General features: G+C 37.2%; 1 protein-coding gene across 1 annotated transcript in view; it reads left to right on the top strand.

The window, feature by feature from the left end:
* Nucleotides 1-27,410, top strand: part of LOC128020814 (zinc finger SWIM domain-containing protein 6) — a 67,842-nt gene that overhangs the window by 19,491 nt on the left and 20,941 nt on the right. Inside the window, exons 2-4 of the mRNA XM_052607554.1 lie at nucleotides 19,277-19,633; nucleotides 21,522-21,670; nucleotides 22,653-22,803. Coding sequence (XP_052463514.1) covers nucleotides 19,277-19,633; nucleotides 21,522-21,670; nucleotides 22,653-22,803 — 657 coding nt within the window. The remainder of the gene's footprint in view (nucleotides 1-19,276; nucleotides 19,634-21,521; nucleotides 21,671-22,652; nucleotides 22,804-27,410) is intronic.

The following is a 27,410-nucleotide window of genomic DNA, read 5'->3' as shown; positions in this document are numbered from 1 at the left end:
TCTCTGTCTCTCTCTCTCTGCTTTTCAGTTGTCTCTCTTGGTCTCCACTGATCCAAAAACTCAAGCACTACTTGTCAAGTTGCTCTTCAAGCTTGTGTCCTTGAGAATCAAACGAAGAGGAGAAAAAAAAAAGCCTTTTGAAATTCAGTTGAGTGTCCGTTTCTCCCGGCTCTTTGGAGGCTTTGTCCCGCTCCCGGTGAGAACTTGGAGCCGAACGCACTGTTTGTTGACATGCCCGAGTGTGTGCGCAGGGTTTCGTATGGCTGCAGCCAGTCAGATGTGGCTTTTTAATTGTAAGATGACCAGTCGTGGTGCTGATAGAGCCTGTGGTACATCAGCGGCACCGATGGCCCTGTTCTCCTGATAACGTGATGTTCCTCTGTATCTGTAACTGCCTCTCTGCCCTCTTACCCCGCTCCTTTCGGACTGGAAGGAGATTCAGGCTCTCAGAGGAACTGTTTTAGCCGTTTTTCCTCCCTTATCATCAAGAGAGAGTCTAAATATGAGTGCGTCAGGAAAATAGGCCTGACCCTGCGTGATCTGCAGCACTGGTTCTCAACTCATGGTTCAGATGGGGCCACGGTCAGCAGGGAGAAAATATGAAATGCAGAAAGCTAGCAAGCAAAAAACTTTAACTCTTTTATATCACTATTTAATATACTTATAACTAATAAAATTTAAATAAATGTATGCATGTATTAGTTATGTCAGTTGGATTATTTATAATATTTACATTTTAATGTTATTTCTATACATTATTCATTTATATAAATGTATTAAAATATGAATTTGATTATTTATTTTCAATTATTGTATATTTATTATATATGTATTGTATTAAAATACATTAATGTAATTTTATTTATAATATTTATATTTATTTTAAGTATATTAAATATAAATTGATTTTTTTTAAATAATTTGGATATTTTAAATATTGAAATAAGGAATATTTGAAATGCATATTATATTTAAATATTTGAAAATATACATAATAATTCTTTTATTTATGTAAAATTTTTTAAACATTTAAATACATATTAATGTAATTTTTTGTGTGGTGCATGTTTTTATATATGTAATCTTAAAAAACACTAATAATTTAATAGGACTATTAAATGTAATCTATATTAAATCTTAAAATGTTAGAAGAATAGATTTACCTTAAAGAATATAATTTTTTCATACATTAAAATGTATATTTTATGTTGTGATGCTTAAATTCCATTGTTGCATATAAAATTATAGTTTGTAGGGCTTTATTTTTAATTTACTTTAATTCTAAATAAATCACAAAATTCTAACATATTTAGTTAAAGATTAATTGTCTGCTGTGAGCACATTTAGAATTAGAAATCGTAAAAAAAAAAAAAAATAATAATGTTTAATTTTTCACTTTGTACAGTGTTGGGTCACAACTCCATGTCCGTGTAAAATCGTGACGCAAACCCAGTTCTTAACCGTGCGTAGTTTACCGTACAGGTCTGGATCTGCTCATCTCTCTTCCCATCTCTCCCATCTGTGACTCTTCGTCCCGACTCTGAGCACGTGAGCTTTCACCCTGTCCCAGTCGTTACACGCTGGTGTCCTTTCTTAATTGAAAACACAGACCTAATGCATTTCGCCACGGAGGAGGACGTTTTGCGCCGCGGCCCCATTGTGGCGGGGCTTCACTCTCTGAGCAGGAATTCTGGGAGTTAAAGGTGAGGGAACTGAAAAGGCTGACTGTGCTGTGTGTGTTTGGATTGCGCCTGATCTGTGTGTCAAAGCGCCATGACTGTGAACTAGCCAGCTGTCCTCCGTGATGAATGCCCGCTGCTTTAACTGCTCTTAGCTGTTGCTGTTGGAAATGCGCAGGACAAAGGGGAATTTTCATAGAGGCTAAAACCAATATCTGACCGGGCATTCACTCTCGGACAGAATGCTTTCAATGTGCAACTAATTAGTGGAACTATGTTTTGAGAGCAGCCTGTTTTTTTTAGCTGGGGGGGTTGTTTAAGATGAGCGATGTGAACGTTTCGTGTCGGGAAAAGGTTCCAGTGGTATTTGAAGAGAGCTAGCTTTTTACATTTACAGAAGAAAATGTGCATGTCAATGCAAAACTCGCTGCCAGGATGCCAGGAGGTTGTGAGTGCTTGCCAGGACGTTGCTATGCAGTTGCTAGGGTGTTCTGGATGGTTACTAGGTGATTGTTTTCTGGCCCAAGTCTTTGTGATGCTTGAGTCCCTCCACCAGTTTTAGTCTAGATTTATTTTATTATTGTTTATAGTTTTTTTTTTTATTTGATTCTGTTTTATTGTATTGTTTTTTTTTGGTTTCATTTCTGTTTTTCATTCTGTTTTATTGTGTTTTTATTTTATCTTCTGTTTTTTTTGGTGTTCGTAGTTTGTACGAACCCTGAATGAACAAACAGAACTAACAAATATTGCTACAAGTGTGACTGCATCATATAATAATTATTAATTAATAATGTTAATAATGTTCATCGGCTAGCTGACTACGTCTTGTATTCATTTTTTCTAAAAATCCTGTCAAACGTGCACAAACTGACAGTCACCAACATAAGCTACTACTAATAATTGTACAAACATAATTTTCTGTAAAGTTACATTGTAACGATTCGTATTATAAAAAGCACTATACAAATAAACTTGAATTTAATTTGTACATTGTTTTATTTGGTTTTCTTTTAGCTGTTTTATCAGTCATTTTTATTTATTTTTTTTTTCGTTTGTTATATTTTATCTCTTGGTTGTTTTATTCTTTGTTTCGTGCTCAGAAAAGTAATTGCACACCTCTCTTCAACAAGCTGCATGATTCAACATGTCATTTGTTGTGGAATTAAGGCCATAATTCAAACCGTGAGGGACGAGTTACACTGAAAAGTTTTTACTACCTTAAGTATAAGCAAGAGTAATCACGATCCTTGCTTTAGAGAAAACCGCTAATAACTTGCTGCCATCCATTTTGCTCATGTACGCCAGTAGGGTAACAAGCACATATTAGAATCTATTATTCAGAGAGCTGAGTGCATGAACTTTCCCACCATTTAGGCCTAAGTGTTGGTTGCACTAAAGTAGAGATTTGAGCAAACACTGTCATATTTCAGTTCTAAAACTGAAATTCTCTCTCATGTACATGCTAAGTGGTTGCGTTCAGTCATGCTACTTGCTTTCCAGTAATAAAAACAATAAAAATAGACGGCAGCAGTTATAGTTTCGGTAAGAAAGTCGATTTGGTTATGAATGTTTTGGTGATTGTAATGAGAGTCATTCCAGCTTGGCATGTGTTAACATCACATTTGTGGTCACCAGCATGCTTGTTGAATCAAGCCCAGACTTTATAACCAGTCTTACGGGAATGGAGACGTCAGCAAATTCCTCTGGTTTTCTGATGAGATTCTGTATCCCATAATAACCCCTGTGATCCCTGATCGCTAGCTAACTAATCGCTGAAGAATCTGAACATCATTCATTTCTGATGTTGGCGGCTCTCTCTAGGCCTTTAATAGTTCAGCGATGCATGTCACGGCTGGAATTAACACTGGTTAAAGCAGAGTCATTAGTCAGTGATCCTATGCAGCTGATAGAGATGCCACTGGCCTTTTTTACAAGCTTACACACTTGAACACAAATGTTGTAGTTCCCTACATTTCTGTACGCCGTTGTTTAAATAATCTGTCAGCTTTGTTTTGAAAGAGAAGACTCAAACTGTGACCTTATTATTGTACGTTGACCTCACTTTCTCCACCCTGTCTCTCCACCCACAATGCAGTTAGTGAATTGCAGTAAGCGTGGTAATCCCCATTCGGATTGGTCATTCTGTCAACTCAATCTCCTCTGTGCCTCAACCATCGGTCTTCTGTTGCTGAAAGTAAAAAAAACTATCATTCCCATGCCCAGATGGAGCTCTCTTATTTTAAAGCTAATGTTTGAAGAGGAGCCAACCAGTTTCCTCCCAAATGAGTCTTGGCATGGTTTGGTGGAGTCATGATGGTCGCAATTAGACCCAAAATGTCACCGGACCACCCTCCGAGATGAGTTCTGAGTGGTTTTATCGGTTTGCTGCCAGTAAAGTTGATGTCATTTTTATCAAAATCTGGCCAACATTAAGTTCATTCGGGAGTTTGAAATGGCTTACCAAAGCAACCTTTTGTAAAAGTTTGCTCTAACTGGTAAACATCTTCAAGCTACCGTTGGTTCATGGCAATTATGTAATAGTTAGGCTCTGCCTTCTTTGAGGAAATCTTCACTGGTTCATATCTTCAGTTCAATAAAAACATGAATGCACAGGAGAGCTGCTTCAAAGCATAACCTGAAGTTGTATTTTCTATGGAACGTGACCCTAGCTATGTTTTCATCCAAAGTTGCAAAGTTAACTTATGCGAAAAATTGGAATATCGCATAAAATATTTGCTAATTAAGCACCGTTTCCATTCGGTGAGTTGAAGAAAACAAATTTGTAACTTCCTAATAAACTGCTGCCAGATATTAGATATGTAGATGGGTGCAGTCTGTTTGCTGTCTTCCATAGTGTGTGTTTTCCACCAACTGGCAACCCGAGGTGTTGAAATATTATGGATTAAATTGGCAGTGGGCGGAGTCACACAGACCAAAACAAAAACAGACCTTCCGGAGCGAGAGTGAGCATCCCAGAGTCCAGACACGGACCTCACAATTCAAAGTAGAATAACTGGCAAGTAGCATTGTTTTTCAGACATACATTTAACATATATTTCCTAAATATCTGCAACCTTATGCTTTATCAAAGTCAAAAATTACAGTCACATCATCCATTGAGGCAATGTCACGTGAGTTTTTGTTCTTGTGAATAGAGAAATTTATTCGGTAAGTGTGCTTCCATTGCAGATTATTTGCATGACTTAACTCTAGCACTCAATTGAGTTTTCTTTATGAGCATTTTTCTAATTTAGCCCCAAATTTGCATAAAATTAGGTAAAAGTTTGCTTTGGAAAGCCGTTCCAAACTCCTGAAACGTATTTTTGGCCTGATTTTGTTCTTTGAATTCGTTTGAAGTATATCAGGGCCTGAACTCCTCAGATTCAAGCTGGCGAATGTACGTGGCACACCCATCCACCCTTGTCTCCATTTGTTTCATCAGGCTCCAATTCACCAGTGTTTCAATTGACCTACTTTAGGGGGAAATCCTCATTGACCTAATTTGTGGATTGCTTGCTTGCATATATCCCGGTTGCTCCCCTAGCTCCCGTCACATGCTCCTCCATCTCTCATTGTTGTCGTCGTCTCGGAGGTCTTTGGCATTTTGGGATGGAAGGCCTTGGCGGCTCCTTTTGTGGTTCTCCAAGGGCCGTGGAGAGGGATTGGAGGCCTATTGTTGTCGAATCTTTAGTTGCAGAGACACTCACTCTTCTTGACAATTACGTACTGACCCAAACCCCACCCCCTCCTCAGTTTGACCCCTCCAGGGGCAGAGATTGGGTTCTCTATTATAAGCGGGGCTTACAGCTACCTTACACTAACAGCACCTAACACACCTAACCCCGCACATTCAGTTGCACACAATGCAGGGCCGGGAGGGGAGTTGGAGGTCTTGTAGGAGGGGTGGGATGCTGTTGAAGGAGGTGGGGAATGCTATTGTGTCCTGGGCCTGCAGTTAAAGACAGGTCTGGTCACAGCAAGTTGAGAATGACCCCCTCCAGACAGTCATGTCAACCATCTCTTGAGGGCCGCGGCCACCACCGCTGCTCTGAATGGGGGAGGAAGTGCCTTATGGTGCCTTGGCTCTTTTACAGCTTCTTCTGGCTGGTTTTGGCTCAATGGTCCAGTGAAGTGGTGGTGCCATTTTGTTTGCTAAAGCGATTGAAAGATGAACCTGTTTACAATCCATTTCAACAGGCAAACAGACAATGGCAGAAATGGGCGAACTATTGAGTTTTGTCAACTGATACGAGCCTTTCAGCTGCAAATGGTGGTGATTAAAAAAAGCAGGGTGGGAATATAATGTAGACTGTAACAAAGACATGTTTATATCATTCTTTTCTGCTAATTAAATAGCTAATTTACATTTTATCACTTGATGTAATATTTTTGGGTTTAGTGTGTGTATGTGTGGGTGTGTTTTTGTGACATATCAGGACACAACTCTGTATAATGACATGGGTATGACACAGGTATTACAAGGAGAGGTGACTTATGAGGACATAACCCATGTCCCCATTTTTCAAAACGCTTATAAATCATACAGAATGAGTTTTTTTGAGAAAGTAAAAATGCACAAAGTTTCCTGTGAGGGTTAGGGTTAGGTGTAGGGTTGGTGTAGGGCCATAGAATACACCGTTTGTACAGTATAAAAACTATTACGCCTATGGGATGAACCCACTTTTCACAAAAACAAACGTGTGTGTGTGTGTGTGCGCGCGTGTGTGTGTGTCTGTGTATATAATATAAACACACACACACAAAATAATTATATAGTCAATACAAAAGTGAATATATTCACTATAATGATATTTAAGAATTAGATCCCAAATACACAAGTGCAGGACACAGGCAGACTCTTCTAACCCGTCCACGTTCAGGGACACAAGGCTGCCAGGTGCAATTTGTAGGCAAGGGGACCTTCCTCCTCAGGGGTGACATTTAAATCTTATTTGCGGGCGATGCAGTGAAGTTTCACCTTTTCAGACATGTTATTTGCTCTCCTTATTTTAGCCGTGTGCACGTCTCTCTCCCAGCACTGGAGGATATTATAGATCCGGGCGGCTGGCGCTGTATTAATGCACCAATGAAAGGCGGATAAACATTTATGAGATGCTGTAGTTTTATGGCTGAATTGAAATTCTTCCCCGCGCACACAAAAGGAACTAGATTAGACTCTTTAAAGGTGTCCACCTGCACAAAGCTGAAGCACTTGAGTTTCCCAATGCAGATGTCACATGTCTAAACTCATGTCAAACGCCATTACGTACCCTTCTTCTCCATCTAAGGCTGTGTCTGCTGGTGCTTCGAGCTCCAGCAGGATATTTTCACATCTGAAATGGCAGTGAAGTAGGCGTAGGGCAAGAACTTTGTGTTTCCAAGAGCTGCAGGACGTGGGTATTTGAGTTCTGGGAATGAGATCTGCTTGTTTATTTAGTGTTTTTGGTGTAGCACACATCATGCATTCATTTTAACCCTCCACACGGTGTGTGCACAAAATAGTGACCAGAATGCAAAGAGTTAAAGGTTGGCGGCTGAGGCGGCCGGTGCTATTATGCAAGCTGTTAAGCAAAAAGGAAGTGCATTACAAAATGCTGAGCTCAGAGGTCTGGCGTGCGGCCAAGCCTTGGTTTTTTTTCTTCGCCACAGCTGAGGGCTTTCTAAGCTTCCCACCAGTGGGTTTGTCTACTGTTTAGGAATTCTCTCTCTCTCTCTCTCCTCCCTCGTGTGCCTGTGACGTCAGCAGGAGCTGAGCAGTTCAGCTCGGGGCCAGGCACGGTTCGGGGCTGGGCCACACAGGGGAGTGTCTGTGGCACGTTTGTGTGTGGGTTTACTTGGCTCTACTTTCAGTATGAATTTTCCCCCAGATGTTAGAGAGATTTGACTCCTTTTGAGGACATCTTCATTTTGAAACGTTTCAGCATTATGTTTTTTATTCTTAAAATGCTGTTTTATTGAGTGTTTATGAAAATAAAGGCCGCAATGGCAAAATGCTGTGACGCATTCTGTCAATTGAATTATGATGATTTTCTCAATCACACTGAAATGTATTCATATACATTTTAATCTGTAGGTGTATGTGAAACCATTTAATAAATAAAATGCTTTGTGATGAGAGAGAAAATAATTCAAAATAAATTAATATATACAATATTATTTATTCAAATGGTCACTTATGTGCACTACTATAACAATACATAGTAATGGACAGAAATATTAACCTACAAGTATATATTTTTTAAAACCAGATGCTTAAAGGTGAAAGATTTTACTCAAGATTGATCTATATCTGTGTGTATATGTATGTGTATATTGGGGATATGCCGTATCAAATTTTCATGTTGTGATTAATTGCTAATGCTTTTATCACGGTATATGGTATATCACAGTATTGAAATTTGTTTAAAAAAGTGGTCATAATACAGTATAACAGGTTTAATAACTTTTTGGTTGGTGGAAATAAACTCTGCAATGTTTTAATAATTTAATTATTCCAAATGAGGCATAATAGTGTGTGTGTGTGTGTGTGTGTGTGTGTTTGGCAGATAAGTAGTGGGCAGTTCTTAGTCTGTGAGTGGCTGCTAATGACTGCACATCCCGTGTGGCCTCTGTGTCACCTGACTGTGCAGCAAAACAGGGGCGGGGTTTGTCTGGGGAGGTGGGAGGAGCTTACTGGCAACACCCACTGCTCTCTCCACATCCACTACATATTTCTCAACCCCTCTCATCCTCGGGCCTCTGTACGTGTCTGCTTTTCTCTTTTGTAGATTATTAGTCAGGTTTTCCAGTCTGTTAGTCTGGGTGTAAATTCCAGGCATGCTAACCAAGAGGTTTCTCTAAGAGGAAGTGAAAAGCTAGCTGAAGTGTGCACATCTTCACTACTGTTTTCGGCTAATAACTGCTTGGTTCGTGAAGCCTAAATTTAGTTTTGAGACTAGGAAAGTTAAGACTTTAATTTGTAGCTACATCCCATCCTTACAGCCCTTAAAGGCTTTTGTATGTGTTTATATAAACTTACTAACAAAGCTTGTGTTGCCATGTTTTGTTAAAGATTATTCTGCCTCTAAATGTCTGACTGATCTGCATTGCTTGGTGGATGCATAGATCATTTTTATTGTATTTATTAACAATATTATTTTATCATGTTGCAGTTTTCTACCATTTTAGACCTACCTATAAAATGCATTTTTGAATTGCATATAAAATTTCCATCTATTTAGATTAGTTTAAACATAAACTAACAATCTTAATGTGATTCATATTTGTCAGCCATACAAACAGATTTTTAAATGCACAATCACCAGATTTATAATTATCATCATTAAATCCAATTTGTTTCAGTCTCATATATTTTAACTAATGGGACTGTAACCATGCTCATACTTTATAACTGAATAAATTAAATTAATATATATATATATATATATATATATATATATATATATATATATATATATATATATATATATATATATATATATATATATATATATATATATATATACATATACATTTTTTGCTAATTCTAAGCATTTGAAAAAAAAAGTGTTTTGAAAATGTGATTATTTAGATAAAATCAAATAGATGCAAAAACTGAAATTATGCCGTGATTATTTTTGAGTGCAGAAATCGTATTTGTTTCATTTATGTATGACTAAAACATATGCTTCATATTAAGTTGATTAGTTTGTTAAAACTGTGCAATCCAATCCAAATGAAAGGACATTTTATATGCAATTAAGTTACTTAAATCTTTCATATATGATTTATGAAAACAATATAGCTAATAAGCAAGTATATAAAAGCAATTAGCCTTTGTCTTCCTCAGATGATTCCTCAGCCTCTTTATTAAATTACTACTAAATATTTTAGTTTTACAGATCTTTATCCTTCTATATCATAAAAGAAACCACGTTGAACATGTAGTATGTTGAGCAGAAATGCTCTCTAAAGCTTCATGCACATCTAGCTAGCGATCACTGATGTTATGTGGTGTGGGGCGTAAACTCCGTTCATCCCATCTTACGTGGCTCCTTCCTATTTTTAAAAGGCATTTGGCCCTCACCGCTGGGACCCTAATGTGCAGGGAGGGGTCCAGATGTGAGGAGAGCCGGACGGGTGGATAGCCGTGGCCTGGCAGACGCGGCGCTGACATTACTCATACGGCCCAGTCACGTCAGACTGTGTGCACGGTGGTTAGACGGCCACATTTCCACCCTGTTTATTCCTAGAAAGTCTCTGGCTCCAGCAGCTGGAGTCCGTTTAACCAAAAGCTAGTGAACGGCCCACCTGGGCGCCAATTTTAAGCATCCTAGACAGACTCCCTATGTGAAGTCTAGGCTAAATTCTAGAGCTTTGGTCAAAAATGGCATTGCATATGATTCACAATTAAGAAGAGCCCAGAATGCATTGTGACCAACTGGTGAATGATAAATTGTTTATTCTGGATTGAAAGTAAAGATTGAATACAAACATCTTTAAATATATTTGGAAAAAAGTAACAATAAAATTATAAATGGACCGTGACCCAAACACACACACCCTTTCAGAGGTCCACCTGTGTACTGCGGTGGGCTCTTTTTCTTTTCTCTTGCGTGTGTGTGTGGAGGAGGGGTGTGTTCCTCTGGAGTACAGCCGACTATCCGCTCCTCCTCTCTGATGTGTTTTGGGAAAGCGATCCGCTGAGCCAACGGAGCGGTGGAGACCCGGTTGCTGGACAAGGACACCGTGCGGCATGGTAAAGGCTGATTGTTGTTGAAACACCGCTAGGAGAAGCGGTGAGAGGAGAAGACCTGTGGCACGCTGTTTACTGACGGACCACACACCAAGACTTTTACACACTGCAGACTATCAGCACAGGAGGTGGAAACACACCGAGTAGTGCTTTTGTTCATCGTTAAGCAGGTATATGCTGCGGTTTTGTCATGTCAACATAAAATCTAATGCAAAAAAGCATTTTGCATTGCATTATGGGAGTGAAATGGGTTATGAACAGCATTTCATGTTGACTTTAGATGTAAACATAAGGTAAATAGCTGAATGTTGCTGTGGCGAGTTCCTGTAGTATCTATTGTCAGTGATTTCAGGAGGCCAGATGTAATACCAGGACCATTTTCTGGTTATTTTCAGTCGGCCTTTCACTGAGACAATATAGCCAGTCCAGTACCCAGAATGCAGCTCTCTGCGGGTCAGAGGGGGATTCATTCATAACATCTGACTGACCGTGCTGTGCCAGTGTCCATGGATTCACAAGCTTGCCTGTGCTTCTGAAAGAAGTCTCTGCTGTTCACCAACGCTGCATTTATTTGATGTAAAATACAGCAAAAACAGTAATATTGTGAAATAAAATATAATTTATTCTTGTGATGCGCAGCTGTATTTTCCAGTCTAAAGTGTCACATGATCTTCAGAAATCATTCTGATATACTGATTTGCTGCTCAAAAACATTTCATATCATCAATGTTGAAAACTTTTTTCTTTTTTTTTTTTTTTTAGGATGCTTTGATGCATGGAAAGCATTTAAGAAAACATTTAAGCTTTTATGTGAAATAGAAAAAATCTATGAGACGCTCAATAAATAAAATACATTTTAATGAAATTTTTTTTTTAAATGTTATTTATTTTGCTCAATATTTTTCAACTTATGTTTTTGATCACAGGAGTAATCATTTTATATAGTATAGATGTTACTTACAAATCGATGTTTATATGCATTAATCAAACTGTACGTACAAATATATTTTATACTCTCATCATAATCATCACAGATCTATTATGAATATCTAAAGTATTGCTTTAGACTTAACATTAGATTAAATGTCAAATTTGAACATGCATGTTAGATTATTTTTATTCTTTTGCGTATCTATGTCATTTTCCTGTTAAAGACCAACACCGTGCTGCAGTCCACTGGAGGATGAAGAAAATATCCCAAATGTATGTCAGCGACAATCTAGCATGTTTTCATTCAGTTTATTCCCAGATAACTCGCAGCTGAGGACGTCGGTTATTTTTACTTCACTGGGATTTTCCAAACTCAATTAAAGAAGCATTTGGCTATGGAATTGAATTTGCTGAAGTATTCTCGAATATAAGATATAGGGCTGCGATTGCAGTCATTAATGTTTTCCAGACATCTCATGAGATTAATGATTTGATTTGTAAGCAGGGAAGGAGCTCAAGGTCTCCAGCTCCTCTCTTTCATTTTGGGAGTGTTATATACTATATTCGGCTGCTGTTATTTGACTTTGAATTGATATTTTTAACATCTCATTTTTTCTTGAAGTGTCGAGCTCTGAGGAGACGTGGTAGTATTCGCTCCATCGACCGGTTTAGCAGACGTTAACTGCTGTGTTAAAAATGTTTTTGATCTGCTCCCGTGTGTTTGGGTGGTCCGAAGAAAAAAACAAACTGGTTTGTGTAGAAATGGAGAGAGGCTTTCAGTACGGTTAACTTGGTTTCTGGGACAACATCGCAGTGTTGTGCTAAAATGGTCTACTTTTGAAACACACTGGCTTCTTTGGGAACGTAAGGGTGCGGAGGGGTTGAAATGTCAGTGTTTAATAACTCACGCATGAGATACTGAAACACACGTGTTTTCTAATCATGCTGGGTTGAGGAAAAAAGAGCGCAGACATTTTTTCTTTATAGAGAGTTCAAAGCTGCATTTAAATGAAATATCATTCAAATTTAATTTGAATGGAAATGTATTTTCCTCATATTTTTAGCCTTTTGATCAATCTGTGTCATTTAATTATGTTTTTGATTTGATGGCTTACAAAATAAAACCTTTTTTCCCTCCTTTTTCTAGATTAAAGGAATAGTTCACCCAAAAATGAAAATGTGCTTAAAATGTACTCACTCAGGTCATCCAAGCTATAGAGGAGTTTGTTTCTTCATGGGAACAGATTTGGAGAAATGTTTCATTCCATCACTGTCTCACCGGTGGATCCTCTGCAGTGAATGGGTGCCGTCAGAATGAGAGTCCAAACAGCTGATAAAAACATCACTATGATCCACTCTAGTCCATCAGTTAATGTCTTGTGATGTGAAAAGCTGCATGCTTGTAAGAAACAAACCCATCATTAAGACATTTGTACTTCAAACCTTTGTTTTTGGCTAAAAAGTCCATCCCCTTGTCTTTTCACATCAAAATCCACCCACATATTTGTTTAGGAACGGTTTGTAAACGGTGTTTGATCTTTCCATATTTCCCTCTTGATTCAGACGAGACAAACTTTTTAATGGAGGAAGCAATATTATGAAAAGAGGGCTCAGATTTTAGGTAGAAGCAAAGTTTTGTAATTAAAACGTCTTAATGATGGATTTGTTTCTTATAAACATGCAGCGTTTCACTTCACAAGACTTTAATTGATGGACTAGAGTGGATTATTATTTGATGTTTTTCTCAGCTGTTTGGACTCTTATTCTGACGGCACCCATTCACTGCAGAGCATCCATTTGTGAGACAGTGATGTGTTGCTACATTTCTCCAAATCTCTCACCAATAACAACTCTTCTAGATCTTGGATGGCCTGAGGGTGAGCACATTTTCAGCAAATCTTCATTTCTGGGTGAACTATTCCTTTTCAAAAACTGGATTGCCATCCTCGACACTCTCAAGGTTTTCCTCTTCATGACCGAAGCGCTTTATAAAGCAGCCAGTGGGCTGACAACACACAGCACATTAGATTCAGTTTGTTCTTGCAGGAATAAGACGATGGCCAGATACAGGCCTACAAAGGTAAACCCCTAAAACAAGCGTTGCATCATGAAGCAGGGTGTTTCGAATCGCTGTTTTTGTCCCCAAAGCAAACATTTCCTGGCTCCGCTATCTTCCAGCATAATGGAAAGCACTTGTTTGTTCTCACGAGCGATGTTGAGCAATGCATTGTGGGTTTCCTTGTGAAAAGTGTGATTGGTGTGACACAGATGTAGGCCTTTCCTTTTTTATCTTGTTGTGAAGTTGTTGTTTTCGATATGAATTGTTCTGTTCACGTACACAAGCATGTGTGAAATGTTTGTCATCTTGTTTAGTAGCTGTACTGCATTCCTCTGCCTTTTCAAATGTGTAGGTCCGCGCTAATTGGACATTTTGAGACACAAATACTTGAAAGGTTGTTTTGGGGCGGGAAAGGTTAGATGCGCGTCTGTCTGAAGGCCGGTATGGGATGCAGCGCTCCGGTGTTGGACAGGAGAGGATTTACAGTGGAGATTTGCACAGCTCTCAGACTTGTCGATCTCTGGAAGCGCGAGGCTGTCTGCGCTCATTTCTACTGTGTTTTTCAGGGGTGGGAAAAAGCCCCAGCCGCCATTCTTCTTCATTTACTTTGTCAGGGTGTGTGAGAGTGACTAGCCTCGCTGTCGGCCAGGAAACGAGGAGTTATCAATCTCCTCGACGCTGTAGCATCAGCTCCTCTGATGGAGTCTTAACCTCGCTGGTTGCATGGATGTACATATAAGCCCTGATCTGAGCATTTTAATATTTGTTGTTTTGTATAATAGTTGTTCAAAGAAACCAAAACCTGATTGTATTTTCTTAGATTTTTTTTGCGTAGTTTCATTCATGGTTCTTCAGGACGTGGGCATGTCTCACAATCTTTACATGATGACATTGTCATCATTTCATAATATCAAGTGACCAATGAATTTCTGGCAATTTTTGACATCAACAACAAAATGCGAAAAGGTTTATAATGCCTATTTTGTTTATCTTCAAGGTACAAAAAAAAAAAAGTTATGTAAATATATATATATTTGTATTTTGTATATATGTGTGTGTGTGTGTGTGTGTGTGTGTGTGTGTGTGTAAATGAAGAGTTCTGATGCAAAAGCCTCTAAGTGCCATCTGTAATTTTCATCTAAAATTAGCATTTTTTTTTTTTTATCAGGCTCATATGTTTGTTCAGTAATTTTACTCTAATTGCAATGTATAGGTCTTTCTATGCAATTAAGTGAAATAGCTGAACATAAATATAGGAGTTAGAAGAAAATTTGCATCTGAACTCTTCATAAACAGTTGTTTACGTTTATAGTAATTAAACTAAATTAATTATTTATTTTGTTTGTATTAATTTATATGTATTTTGCATTAAGAAAAAGCCTATTTCGGGACTATTAATGTATTTTGGTTTGTTTTTTGTTTTGTGACCTGGAATGCTTCTAGCAAAAAAGAAAGTCATGCATGTTGGGAATGACACACTGTTTTCATTTTGGGGTTACCGTGTCTATGGTTATAAAAGAAAAACAACACAACAGTGCAAAAGGCCATACTGTATGCAGCTATCCTCCAGCTGATAACCGCCACACCATCCGTAATCTAAACCTTGACCTTATCAGCAGTCAGACAAAGTTCAAAAGTCTCAAATCAGCTCATTTGCGCTTCTTGTAGCAGCATTGTGTTAGCATTTCTAGCATGTTGTAATTTCCCGCCGTCCCAAGCTGCGTATTAGCTATAGATTGTCCTGCCGTGCCAGTCTGAAGTGTGTGAACTCCTCTGGGTTTTACCTAAGTGCTTTAATAAAACTGACCACAGAGAAAATATCTTAATTAAAGTTATACTAATTGTCTTGTTGCTCCAGCTATTCCATTAAGTCTACCTTAAACATGATCTGTCCGGACAGTAAATCCCCCTGCAGGACGGGCGCTGACATAACTCACACGGGCATCCACCAGCTCCGGCTTATAGAAGCATGATATACAACATGAGCTACAATGATTCGCCATAAAACCCCAATAAATGTCATTGTATCATGTGAGAGGTACACTGAAGCTGCTTTCGCCATCGCATCGCGTACCAAGTGTAATTCTAATACAAAATATCTTCACTTGAAATACTTGACATGCTGCGTACTGTGACATGCTGTACTTTTATGCATAAAAATATTTTTGACTGTACATTTCTTAATTTTTTTTATTTATATTAAAAAATATAATATTTTTTAAATATTTTTCTACATGTATATATTTAAATATAAAAGAATATGTAAATATTAAAATTACTTTAAATCTATTAGATATTAAAAAATATAAATGTGTAAATGTTTTTAAAAAACAACTGTTGATAAAGACATTTACATTTCAAAACATTAAAATGTAATTTATGTAGCTCAAAAATATGTAAATATAAAAAATCTTAAAATAAAAAATTACATGTAATTTTTAAATGATGCAAATATTTTAAAATGTAAATATTTTTCTCAAGTTTACGTATTTAAAAAAGTAATTTAAAATATTTAGATTCAATATGTAATTTTTTAATCTACATTTTTGTAGAATTACTTTTTTTCCCCTCATGCTTACATGAGCATAATATGTACATATTATTGAAATAAATATGTACATTTTGAAATTTATTTATTTTTAACAATTTTTTATATACTTTTTTGTCATGTTACATTCTCATATGGATTTTACAAATTTGTAAACTCTAAAAAAAAAAAAAAAAAAAAAAAAATGAAAGCATTAAAAGTATTTGCTGTAGGATCGACTGCTTGAGTGAATCTTAGATTAAGTAGCTTCCACTGATATGTCATTCTCAGCAGTGTGATGCAGGGAGAGTCTGGTGTTTGGTGGAGGTGAAGCTAATGATTTATCCGTCTGTCAGAGAACAGCAGGAGGCTCACAGCAGCCTTTAACCCGGTCTAACAGATGGCTCCGTTCTGATGAACCGTCCTGGAGACACGGCTCCTCGTGTGAGACCAGGACTCTGGAGACTCTGCACTCTCCCCGTACGACATCCTCTCCTGACGCCGCTAGCTCGTTAAAGAGTTCTCCCGTCTCCAGAAGTGCCTCTATGCCAAGAAAACCATTCAGAGTGTGTGTGTTTGTGTGTGTGCTGGTGTGTATCGTCAGGGTCTGTCTATGGGCGAGTCTCATGAAACTTGCAGGTCATATTTCACCCCGAAATCAAAAATACATTTGATAATTTCATGAAGTAAGGTGCCCCAGAATGGTGCGTCCGTCTGTAAATGCAGCGATTCACAACATCGTTGCCCACGTGCTGCTCCAGATTCATTTGGGTCATGATGAATCGCAGAATCTCTTCTGCCTTCGTTTATATTGGCTTCCAAATCTGCGCTTGCTTTCGTTATTACCTTCCCCGTCCTCGGGGAGCGTTTTAGAGGAAAATAATTTTGATTATGAAGCACGCTGCTGAGCCTGTCGTCTGAGATTTAAAGTGTTTGTGTCTGGTGATGAACACAGCACTGGAAGTGGCCACCTTGAGACCGCATGCGTAATTAGTTGATTTGCGGCGTGATATAAGAAACATGGCTGCTTTTGTTTGCATCCCGTGCAGATGAATAGAAGCGCTGTTTCCTGAGGCAGAGGGTGGTTTGAAGTCTAGACGTGTGTCACGTGTTTATTTAGGATCAGACCGTCTTAAAACACTAACCGGGGTTTGATGATGCATGTCCAAACGTGACACAAAGCGAGTAGTTAGCGCGCTAGCTGGGTGTATTAGCCGCGTCGTTTTGTTTCCTCACAAACCTGCACATGCAAACAGAGGATAAAACGGCGTCTTACGCAAGTGTTGTTGGCGAAAACTTGGATTAGAGCACCGTCAGCCAGTTCCTTTGTGTTCGGCCCTCTGTAAAGGCTTTTCTTGAACTCTGTTTTGAAATCGCTTCTGGCGTCTTCTTCCTCCACATCCTACCAGCTCAAGCTTTTCTCAAGTGATCGAATATATTTAGTGTTGTGGAAAGGCGTATAGGTGGACACTGCTGGGTCAGCGCTTTGGGAAAGGAAGTGAAACTTGAACATTCATTCTTTTTCTCTTGAACCAGTTGTGGGCTGTTCCCACCGCTAACAGGATATGTGCTGTTTAAGACTGAGGAGGCTTTTTACCCTTTAGAAAAGAGCGAGCCATTAAATGGAAGTAGTTTATGGTTTCATTTTCTGGCAGGTTGATGGTTTTTATATGTATGTGTAATAGTATATAGTAGGATAGTCACAATACTAAAACACTAATAAAGAACGGTGCTTTATGTAAATGTTTCTTTTAAATATATGTATTACGTAATATGTGATAAATAAAAATTTATTTCTATTAGATTCAGATTTTATAAATATTTATGAAATTTTAGTTAATTTGTTTAGATTCCTTATTTTTTTTTACTTATGTTATAAATATTTTCATATTTTATTTAAATAGGTAGTTTTCCAAGTTTTTAAATAACTTTTATTTTTAAAAGTTTTATTGATTTTATTTGTCATTTTTGGTTGTTTTACTTTTTTTTTATATATATATAAAAAATTATAATTGTTCATTTAGCGTTAATTTTTATAAATACTTTCATCTATTTAATTTTTTTAAGTTATTCTTTCTACATTTATTAAGGTATACTTTTGTAACAATTATAAGCAGTGGGATAATTGAAAAGAGTATATTTTAAATATTGATATTTTATTTATTTCTAGTTAGTTATTTTTTTATTTTAGTTTTTGTATGTGGTTATTGTATGTTTCTTTGTTTTTATGAATACATTTTTGAATAAACTGTTCTATTGTTTTCATTTTTCCTACTGCTTCTATTTTCATTACAAAGGCACATGTGAAGTACACGGTGCTTTAAGTGTTTAAATATTGGAAGCAGTCTGAGCAGGAAGTGAAGTCAGTCGTAGACGGGCACATTTAAACTCCCTGGGCGTTGGGCGGCTGTGACACGCTCATTAATGTCTGCTTTACTTCCTAGTAAATGTACGATTCTCCGCCTCTTTTGGATTGACACTTCAAAAAGTATTCAAATGAGCATCTGTATTATGTAGTCCTGCCTTTGTAGTAGCACACGCCAGTCACAGAGCAGCTCCGCCCACATTGCCCTCACACCACACACACACACACACACGCACACATATACAGACATCTGTTCACCAACAGGAGACTGAAACCTCCTCATTCTCTCTCTCTCTTTACAGTGAGCCTGTATCCAATTTCACTTTATAATGACATTTAATGTTTAAATAATTTATTTGCCATTATGTACTTTGATAACTTGAGCAATTTAAACAGAGATTTGAAGCTTGATGGTTGCTAAGGTGTTCCAGTGGGTTGCTAGGTGTCTGATCATGCAGCCAGATAGTTTAGAATTGGATTTTTTAAGATTCTGATTTTTGAAATGTTCAAGAATTCATTTCTGTCAGTGGGATTTATTTGTTTAGTTTATTTTTTACATTTAATTTAGATTTTATTTATTTTATTTGTATTTTTTTGCTTTTAATTTTTACAATTTTTTTTTAGTTTTTTTTTGTTCATTTTATACATATTTTTTATTTTTTTATTTTTTTATTTTGCCTTTGAGTTTTTTAGTTTTCAAATCAAAGTATTTTTATTTAAATATTTATTTAGTTTTTTATTTTAGTTAAATTGTAATTATTTTTTTCTGTTTGTTTGTTTGATAATCCACTAGACTAGAGAAAAAATTATCCGTTTGGAAAAATAAAGCCTGATCATTCGTTTGCTAAGCATAGCATCAAAGCTCTTAGAGAAAATAGATGAAAATATTTATACAATGTTTTTGGACTGTCCGATCAGTTGAAAAAAAAATATAGCATACACCGTTTCCAAAATATTAACTCTTTCTCTCTCTGTTTCTCAGGTTTCCATCTGAGCGGCACAGTAACAGAACCGGCCACACCGTCAGAACCCGAGATGGTGTGCAGCGTAGCTATTAGCTTCGACCGCTGCAAGATCACCTCCGTAACGTGCGGCTGTGGAAACAAGGACATCTTCTACTGCGCCCATGTGGTGGCGCTGTCCCTGTACCGTGTACGGCGGCCCGAGCAGGTCAAACTTCACCTCCCCATCTCAGAGACTCTATTCCAGATGAACAGGGACCAGTTGCAGAAGTTTGTGCAGTATCTCATCACCGTCCACCACACAGAAGTGCTGCCCACGGCCCAGAAACTGGCCGATGAGATTCTCTCCCAGAACTCAGAGATCAATCAAGTGCACGGTGAGCTCCGGCTGCATCTAAGAACCGCGCTTGAAGCACCCTCCATATCAAGAGCATTACTGCTTGACATTCCTACTGTCTAACAACGCTAACTACCAGAACCAGGCTAAGCTCGCTGTCTTTTGTAGTTTTTATAATATAATATTTGTTATCTGTATTTAAGAAAATTTAAAAACATTATTTGTATATATATATATATATATATATATATATATATATATATATATATATATATATATATATATATATATATATATATATATATAATAAAATACATAAATCAGTATATGAAATAAATATATTTTTGTCATGTTGAGTTTAAAACCGATTTAGTTTAATGAGGTCAGAGTGTCCATATTCTGATTTTTTTCTTAAGATAATTCTATTCCTTATATTTAATTTTTTATCTAAAAATACATATTTTTAATATCCTTTGAATATTATTCAGAATAATACATTTAATTTATTTCATACCCTGAAATGGTGTAGGAATTATTATGAAACTATTTTCACAGTTAAATTTCACAACACAAATTTCAGTAACACAAGTAAGAATTAAATGTACAATTTTGAAGTAGAAGGACAGAAATAATATTTTTTTTGTAAAATGCACTCCAGTAGTATTTGTTTGAAAAATATATATATATTTTTAAGTGCAGTTTTATATACATTTTTGTTAAACAAAGATACAAATAAATAAAATACAGAACAATTTATCATTATTTATTTCTTTTTTTTTTGTTGAGTATAAAATAGATTGTCCTTTTTTTATTTATAGGGGCCATATTCTTTATTTTGTAGCATTATTTTATTCTTGTGGTAATTCTATTCCATATTTATAATTTGGTTTAATACATTTTTGCTTTTGTTATTCCTTAATTTATTATTATTATTATTATTATTATCATTATTATTATCATTTAGTTGCATTTTTTACTTCAGTAATTAATTGATCTATTTTACATAAATAATTTCCCATCCCCTCTTTCTGATCCTTTAAATTAAACAAGTGTTTTTTTTTCTACTGCACCTTTAAGATTTCTGTTTAGTAATGACCATTGATTATCCAGTTTTCAATCTCAAAGGCACTGAGAAATATGGTTGTTAATATTAATTAGCTCCTAAATATGGATCACAAACATTAAGATATCATCTGAAGGCTTCGCTTCAATAGATCCCCCGAACTTGAAAATATCTAACAAAATCCTAAAATCCATAATCGAACCCTTAAAAAACAAGAATGAGTTGGCTGATATTGTAAATCACATGTGCATTAGCATTAGATCTGTTTCTAGGCTCTGGAGCTGTTGGTTTGAGTATCATGGTCCCAGACTCTGATGACATAAATCTAAAAGGAATGAAAGACTCTTCTGATCTCTCTTATCATTTCGGCATTAGGCACACAATGGGCATATTATATTTCACTTTTGTCGGGAATGGGAAATCTAAAGCGGATGTGTCAATTATAGGGGGGAAAACGCATAAGCAAACAGCACATTGCAGAACGGTGGGGGAAAGGAAGTGCTTTCATCAGGCCGGGTCTGTGTGAGGTCATGGCTGGAATGCAGGAAGTTGGTTTGATGTGGCCTCTAATAAATCTTTACTATAGAGCCTCAGCGTTATTGACGGCGCTTGAATCATCAGCCGTTGTTTGGCGTTCGGGGGTTTCCTCAGTCACGCTTCTGCATCGCATTAAGGCTCCGTGTTGATTGCACTAATTGCGTTGAAGAATTTTGGCTGATAAATGATCTCTGGTTTAGATTTTTCCATGACTATAAACTGTAATGCCTCATTTTATAGACTTTATTGAGCGAAAATCCCATTTGGTCGACGTAAACATCATCACCATGATGTTCACTGATCACTTGGTTGTATGTTTGTAAACCAGGGGCCCCGGACCCCACGGCAGGAGCCAGCGTGGATGATGAGAACTGCTGGCATTTGGACGAGGAGCAGGTCCAGGAGCAGGTCAAACTCTTCCTGTCCCAGGGGGGATACCATGGCTCGGGCAAACAGCTCAATCTCCTGTTCTCCAAGGTGGGCTGAAGCACTGATTTGAAGAGCTAGTTTCTGTCAGCATTTACTCACCCTCATGTTGTTCCAGACCTCTCCGAGTTTCTTTTCGGCTCAGAAGATGATGTTGGTAATCAAACAGTTGACGGTAGACATTCACTTCCGAAAAAAATAACAAATTGTTGATTTCTAAACGTTTTCTTCTGGACAACAGAAGAACAAAATACTTCATGCAAGACGTAACCTTGAAAAAAAGATATTCTTTTTGGAAATAAAATACTTCAAGATGTTACAAAATCATACCCAGACGGTTAAACAAGATTTCATGTTTAATGCATAAGTTGTTACATTTTTGACCAATGAGATTTCACTGTGGGTGGAGCCACACTACTGTGAAAGAAATGCATTAAAATTGTGCAAAAGTGACATTCGTTATATTATAAAAAGTTAATGGTGTTTCTATTCATTTAAAGAATCCTGAAAAATAAAATGTATTACTATTTCCACAAAGCATTGGGCAGCACATCTGTTTTAAACATAATAAAAACAGAAATAACATGATAATAATCAGAATTGTTTCTTGAGCAGTGCTTCAGCATATCAGAATGATTTCTGAAGGATCATGTGACACTAAAGAATGGAGTAATTATGTTGAAAATACACAAAATCACAAGAATAAATTACATTTTAGAAGATATTAAAATGAAATTCATTTATTTTAAATTGTAATAAAATGTGATCATATGCATGCAGCCTTGGTGAGGATAAGAGACTTCTTGTAAAAAAAATAAAAATAAATAACATCACCAATCTAATGAAGCACTTCTAAATGGTAGCGTGTTTTGCATGATTCAAATCTGAACAAAGCATCGAATAAAATATTCTGTCATCAAAAGTGCAGATTAACATTAAACGTGGAGGACTTCTCATTGTTAGTCATATCCAGTTTGGAGACATTTTTGGTGCATGTGCTGAAATCTTGTGTGTGTTTGGATGTGTTCTTCAGGTGCGGGAGATGCTGAAGATGCGGGACTCGAACGGCGCTCGCATGCTAACGCTAATCACAGAGCAGTTCATGGCCGACCCGCGGCTGGCTCTCTGGCGGCAGCAGGGAACCACCATGACAGACAAATACCGGCAGCTGTGGGACGAGTTAGGTGAGAACAACACAAACAACAAACATTTTGCATTCAGCAGCAGAATTTCAGCTGTATGTTTATTTATTTTTTTTGCATGTAAGACTTATTTTGCTAGTTGCATGTAGGTCTTAAGTGACATCTGTATGGGAGCGTTCAAGTTGTGGTTCAGCAGTGATCAGGCTCAGTTGGTTGTGTTGTTTCTCTCGGTTATCCGTGTTTTTCGAGTCCATCTTCACTGCACTCAGCGTCTGTGCGGATCTCCGTTTAAAATCCACCTGCGTCTCTGAGGACGGCCATTTAGAGGATGCTGCTGTTGCCAGATTGCATATTCGTAGCTTTTGCTCTTGATCAATATTGCATATTCTTTTCCCACTTAAAACCCTCTTGGGTGTTTCAGTCTAAAAAATACTGTGGTAAGCACACAAACAGACCTAAGCACTAGAAAGCGGCGACGCACTTTAGGCCGTTTCCGAAGTGCTGCGTCCTGCTTCCATTGCTTCAATTACTGTAACTGGATCAAAATGCACAGAGCCAACAACAAATGTTGTTTTACTGCCATTTATTCCACCTAGCATAGTATAAATAAGGAATATATCATGCTTTTTCCACCTTTCCATTTCAATCTCCTGCTATCAGCACTATTGGAATGAAAGCGGTGAAAATTGGAAGGACGTGTAATCATTTTAATTGTGACTGGCTCACCGCATCGTGTCAGCCTGCCAGTTCTCAAATCCTGTGATGTTTCATCAATTTTGCCTTGGCACTCGGCGGCAGTGGGCACAATTGCTGGCGTCCAGGTCCCTGGGTGCCAAGCGCAGAAGCAGAGCGGGAGATAAGCACTAGACCAATGGACCTGAAAATCGGACGTTCAAGCATTTGATGAGATAACTACGCTAGTATGTGAGCGCAAACGTTTCTAGATACTCAATGCTTGATCTCATGTGTTGAAATGTGGCCAAATGCAGTTCATGATGTGATGCAGGCGAGATTTTTCCCAGTGTTTTTGCACTGGTGCTGCTGCATGCATTAGAGTAAACTTGTACTTTATCTGCTGTTAGAGAATAAGCAATGCATAATGTTCATTACCATAATAAAAAAATAAGACTTTTATTCAGCAAGGATGCATTCACTTGATCAAAAGTGAGAGAAAAGACATTTTGTAATGTTAGAAAAGATTTATATTTCAAATCAATTCTGTTCTTCTTTTGTACATTCTGAAGACTGGAGTAATGATTGTGAAAATTCAGCTTTGCATCACAGGAATAAATTTCATTTTACAATATATTAAAATAGACAATGGTTGTTTTAAAGTGTTATAATATTTCTGTTTTTACTGTAATTTATGATCAAATAAATGCAGCCTTGGTGAGCAGAAGTTAAAGTACTTGTGTAGAGTATGTTTCTGTCCGCTGTTTGAAAGTTTAGGGGCTGATGTGTTTGTGTCCGAGCTGAAGAATCTACGGGGCTGATCAATATTAGTCTGTGTTTGTGTGCAGTGAGGCCTTCTGTCTCACATTTTTTTTGACGGAGGATGAGGAAAGGCTGCAGGAAAGGGGAAGAGAGACCCTTTGTGTGTCAAAGGGAAGTGTGCTGTTCAATGAGTGGCCCCTGGATGAAGGCTCCCAACCAACACAAATCTTAAATGCTTATAATGTTGCATCATACAGGATTTAAGGGAAATTCAGTTTGCAACATGTATTGTGTACTTGAGATTAATTTGCACGTCTGGTCTGGTTTACGGTTTCTTTTAGCCAAAAACGGCCCACAAGGTTATTATTATTATTATTATTATTATTATTATTACACCTTTTTAAAACCCTTCGGGCATACTTTATATTATAATATATATTATAATTTTAATAATAATAATGATTATTATTATTACTATTATAAGTTCTCAACAAAAATCATTTGCATTCATGTTTTTTATTTTATTTCTATTTTATAGAAAAGTTTTTGCATCCTGATTACTGTGAGCTGCTTAGCCAATAAACGCAATCTGTCTGGAGCTTTGTTAAGCTCTCAAGATTTTATTTTCGTGTTTTGGGGCGATTTGGCAAACTTTCTGTGGATGTGTGGACCGAGGCTGAGACTTGATCCAGATAAACGCTGGAGGTGTTTTTTTCAAGCAAGCTCCTCAACTCTGCCGCCATTTTCAGAGTTCGTACACCCCTGAAGAACCCGTGGAGGGGCCCTGGTTCATTAAAAAGAGGAGGCGAGCGAGATCGGAGGGGCACATCTTCTCTCTCTCCCTCTCTCAGATGAATCATTACGCCTGTCAGGTCCTCTAAGCCCCGGCGTAATTGGAGAAGTCTTCGTTATGAAGGCTGCCCCCTCCTCTTCCTCCCTGACAGGCGCGATAATGTGAAGACCGTTTCATTAAATCCCGGACACTTAATCTGACACCGGCGGTCAGGTAGGCTGAGGATGAGGAGCGGAGGAGACGGCTGCCACTGAGTGCGAGAGGGAGATTACAGCCCAGATTTATACGCTCTCCCCTCCCAGCATCCTTCACTTCGCTGCGAGCCAGTCGCTTTTGTTGGGGGAACAAAGGCACGCTTGCATCAGGCAGGTCTCGGATCGCTTTTATTCATTATTTTCACGATTCGGTTTGGTGCTGCTAGTGGCAGTCGCTCTGCTCTCCATTGGCCCCACACTGCTCGAGCGTTTGCTATGTTCATACTCTCATAAGAGTCATTCACTCACCAGTCGAACTCTACTGGTTGTGTGGATGCCGTTTGTTTGTTGTTGTGAAGACATCGACATTGATGTCTTATTATTTTATCAAGCATTATAGAAGAGTGTGTCGACATTCAAGAACCGAATCTATTATATTATATTGGATTAGCTTACATTACATTCTATATAGAAGATTGATTTTTTTCCAATGTATTATCCAATATTATATACTGATGATGATTATTTCCTAATATATTATTACTTTTAATCATATATTATAAATTATTTCCCAGCAAAAACCTTAGCACTCGTATATGATCTGATATTAAATTGAAGATGAAGATTGTCCATCTTAATATTATCATTGCTATTATTTACTCCTCATATATTATTAGATGCAATGATAATGATTGTTTCTGATATATTATTTTACTTTTATGTAATTTTTTTTAATTTTCCAACAAAAAACGTATGTGTTATTATTGTTTTGGTCGATCTGGGGTGCGTTTCCCAAAACCATAGTTGCTAACCTGAATCTTAGTTGGTTGGTAATGGGAAATTGCATTGCAACCAACAAAGTTGCTAACTTAGATAACAACTATGGTTTTGGGAAACACACCCCTGCTCGGTGTCGACCCCATAGAAAAGCCCATATTTCTTGAGCATTCGCTATGTTTATGCGTGTGTGTTTCTGAAAGAGTGGAACCCTGGGATGCTCTGGGTTCGAGGCAGGCGTGCTGACAGCAGGGATGAGATTTAGAGTGAAAGCTCAAATTAGGCCCGTGAAAGACACGGTCAGAGCGAAGGGGGAGGTATGTGTGCATGTGATTGTGTGCGTGTGTGGATGAATTTATTCAGCGAAGCTCAATATTGTTTTAATTAATCTGGGCACAGGGGCCTGTGTGCTGAAAGCGACTCCTTTTCATCTAGGTTACATATGACAGAGGAGGCTGGAAATTAGGCCACGACTTCTCTCAGCTGACATAATTACACTAGCGAGCGCTAATCCTTCACATTGTCCAAACACAAAGCCATGTAGCCAGCAAGTTTCACTTTGCTTATTGTGATCTTGTTGTAAAATAGTTTTTTGCTTTTTAATCAGACATGAGATACTGGACCGGACGGGCGAGTTTAGCTTTGGTTTAGCCATAACAAATATTTTGAAATGTTTTATTATATCTTATTTGCTGATGTTTGTGGTATTTACTGACTTACGCATAGCAGATTCATTACTACCTGTCTAGATTAGTAATAATAAGGAATCGTCCAGTTCTCGTTTCCACTTTATACATGTTTATACCAATGTTTATAAGCAACCTTTCGACTTGAGGTTCCCTACACTGGAAGTGTTGAAGATGCCGTCTAAGAATGTTCACTAGCTAGTTATCGGCAAGTTATGGGGGATTGGAAAATGGGTGAACTAACTTTTTTTTGTCTGATCTAGAATCAGTTTAATTTAGCAAATCTAAGCACTGTTTTAGTAGCATTTATTAAAATGGAACTCCAGATGTGAATCTTTTACTGGATCCATGACTCATTCAAAAGAATCGACTCACTCACAAATCAAGCTATACAAGTTGTGGGGATGTTGTTTGTAAGGACATTGAATGTGACGTCTTATTATTTTACATTATTTATTATTTAAGTTTTTGACAGAAGAATGCTGATGTTCATGAACCAAGCATCATTAATTCATTAAAATTAATTTTTCGGTAATATTCAATTGATTTCTAGCCCTAATCCTATTATAGAGGTATTATATTATATTATATTATATTATATTATATTATATTATATTATATTATATTATATTATATTATATTATATTATATTATATTATATTATATTATATTATATTATATTATATTATATTATATTATATTATATTATATTATATTTGCACCCTGACTTCTGTCCCCAGTCTTCTCTTGTCATAGAGAGGAATT

The sequence above is a fragment of the Carassius gibelio genome, chromosome A10 (genome assembly GCF_023724105.1).
Source record: "Carassius gibelio isolate Cgi1373 ecotype wild population from Czech Republic chromosome A10, carGib1.2-hapl.c, whole genome shotgun sequence".
NCBI classification, from domain to species: domain Eukaryota; kingdom Metazoa; phylum Chordata; class Actinopteri; order Cypriniformes; family Cyprinidae; genus Carassius; species Carassius gibelio.
The sequence above is the reverse complement of the archived record's forward strand: the minus strand, read 5'-3'. Positions and strand labels throughout refer to the sequence as shown.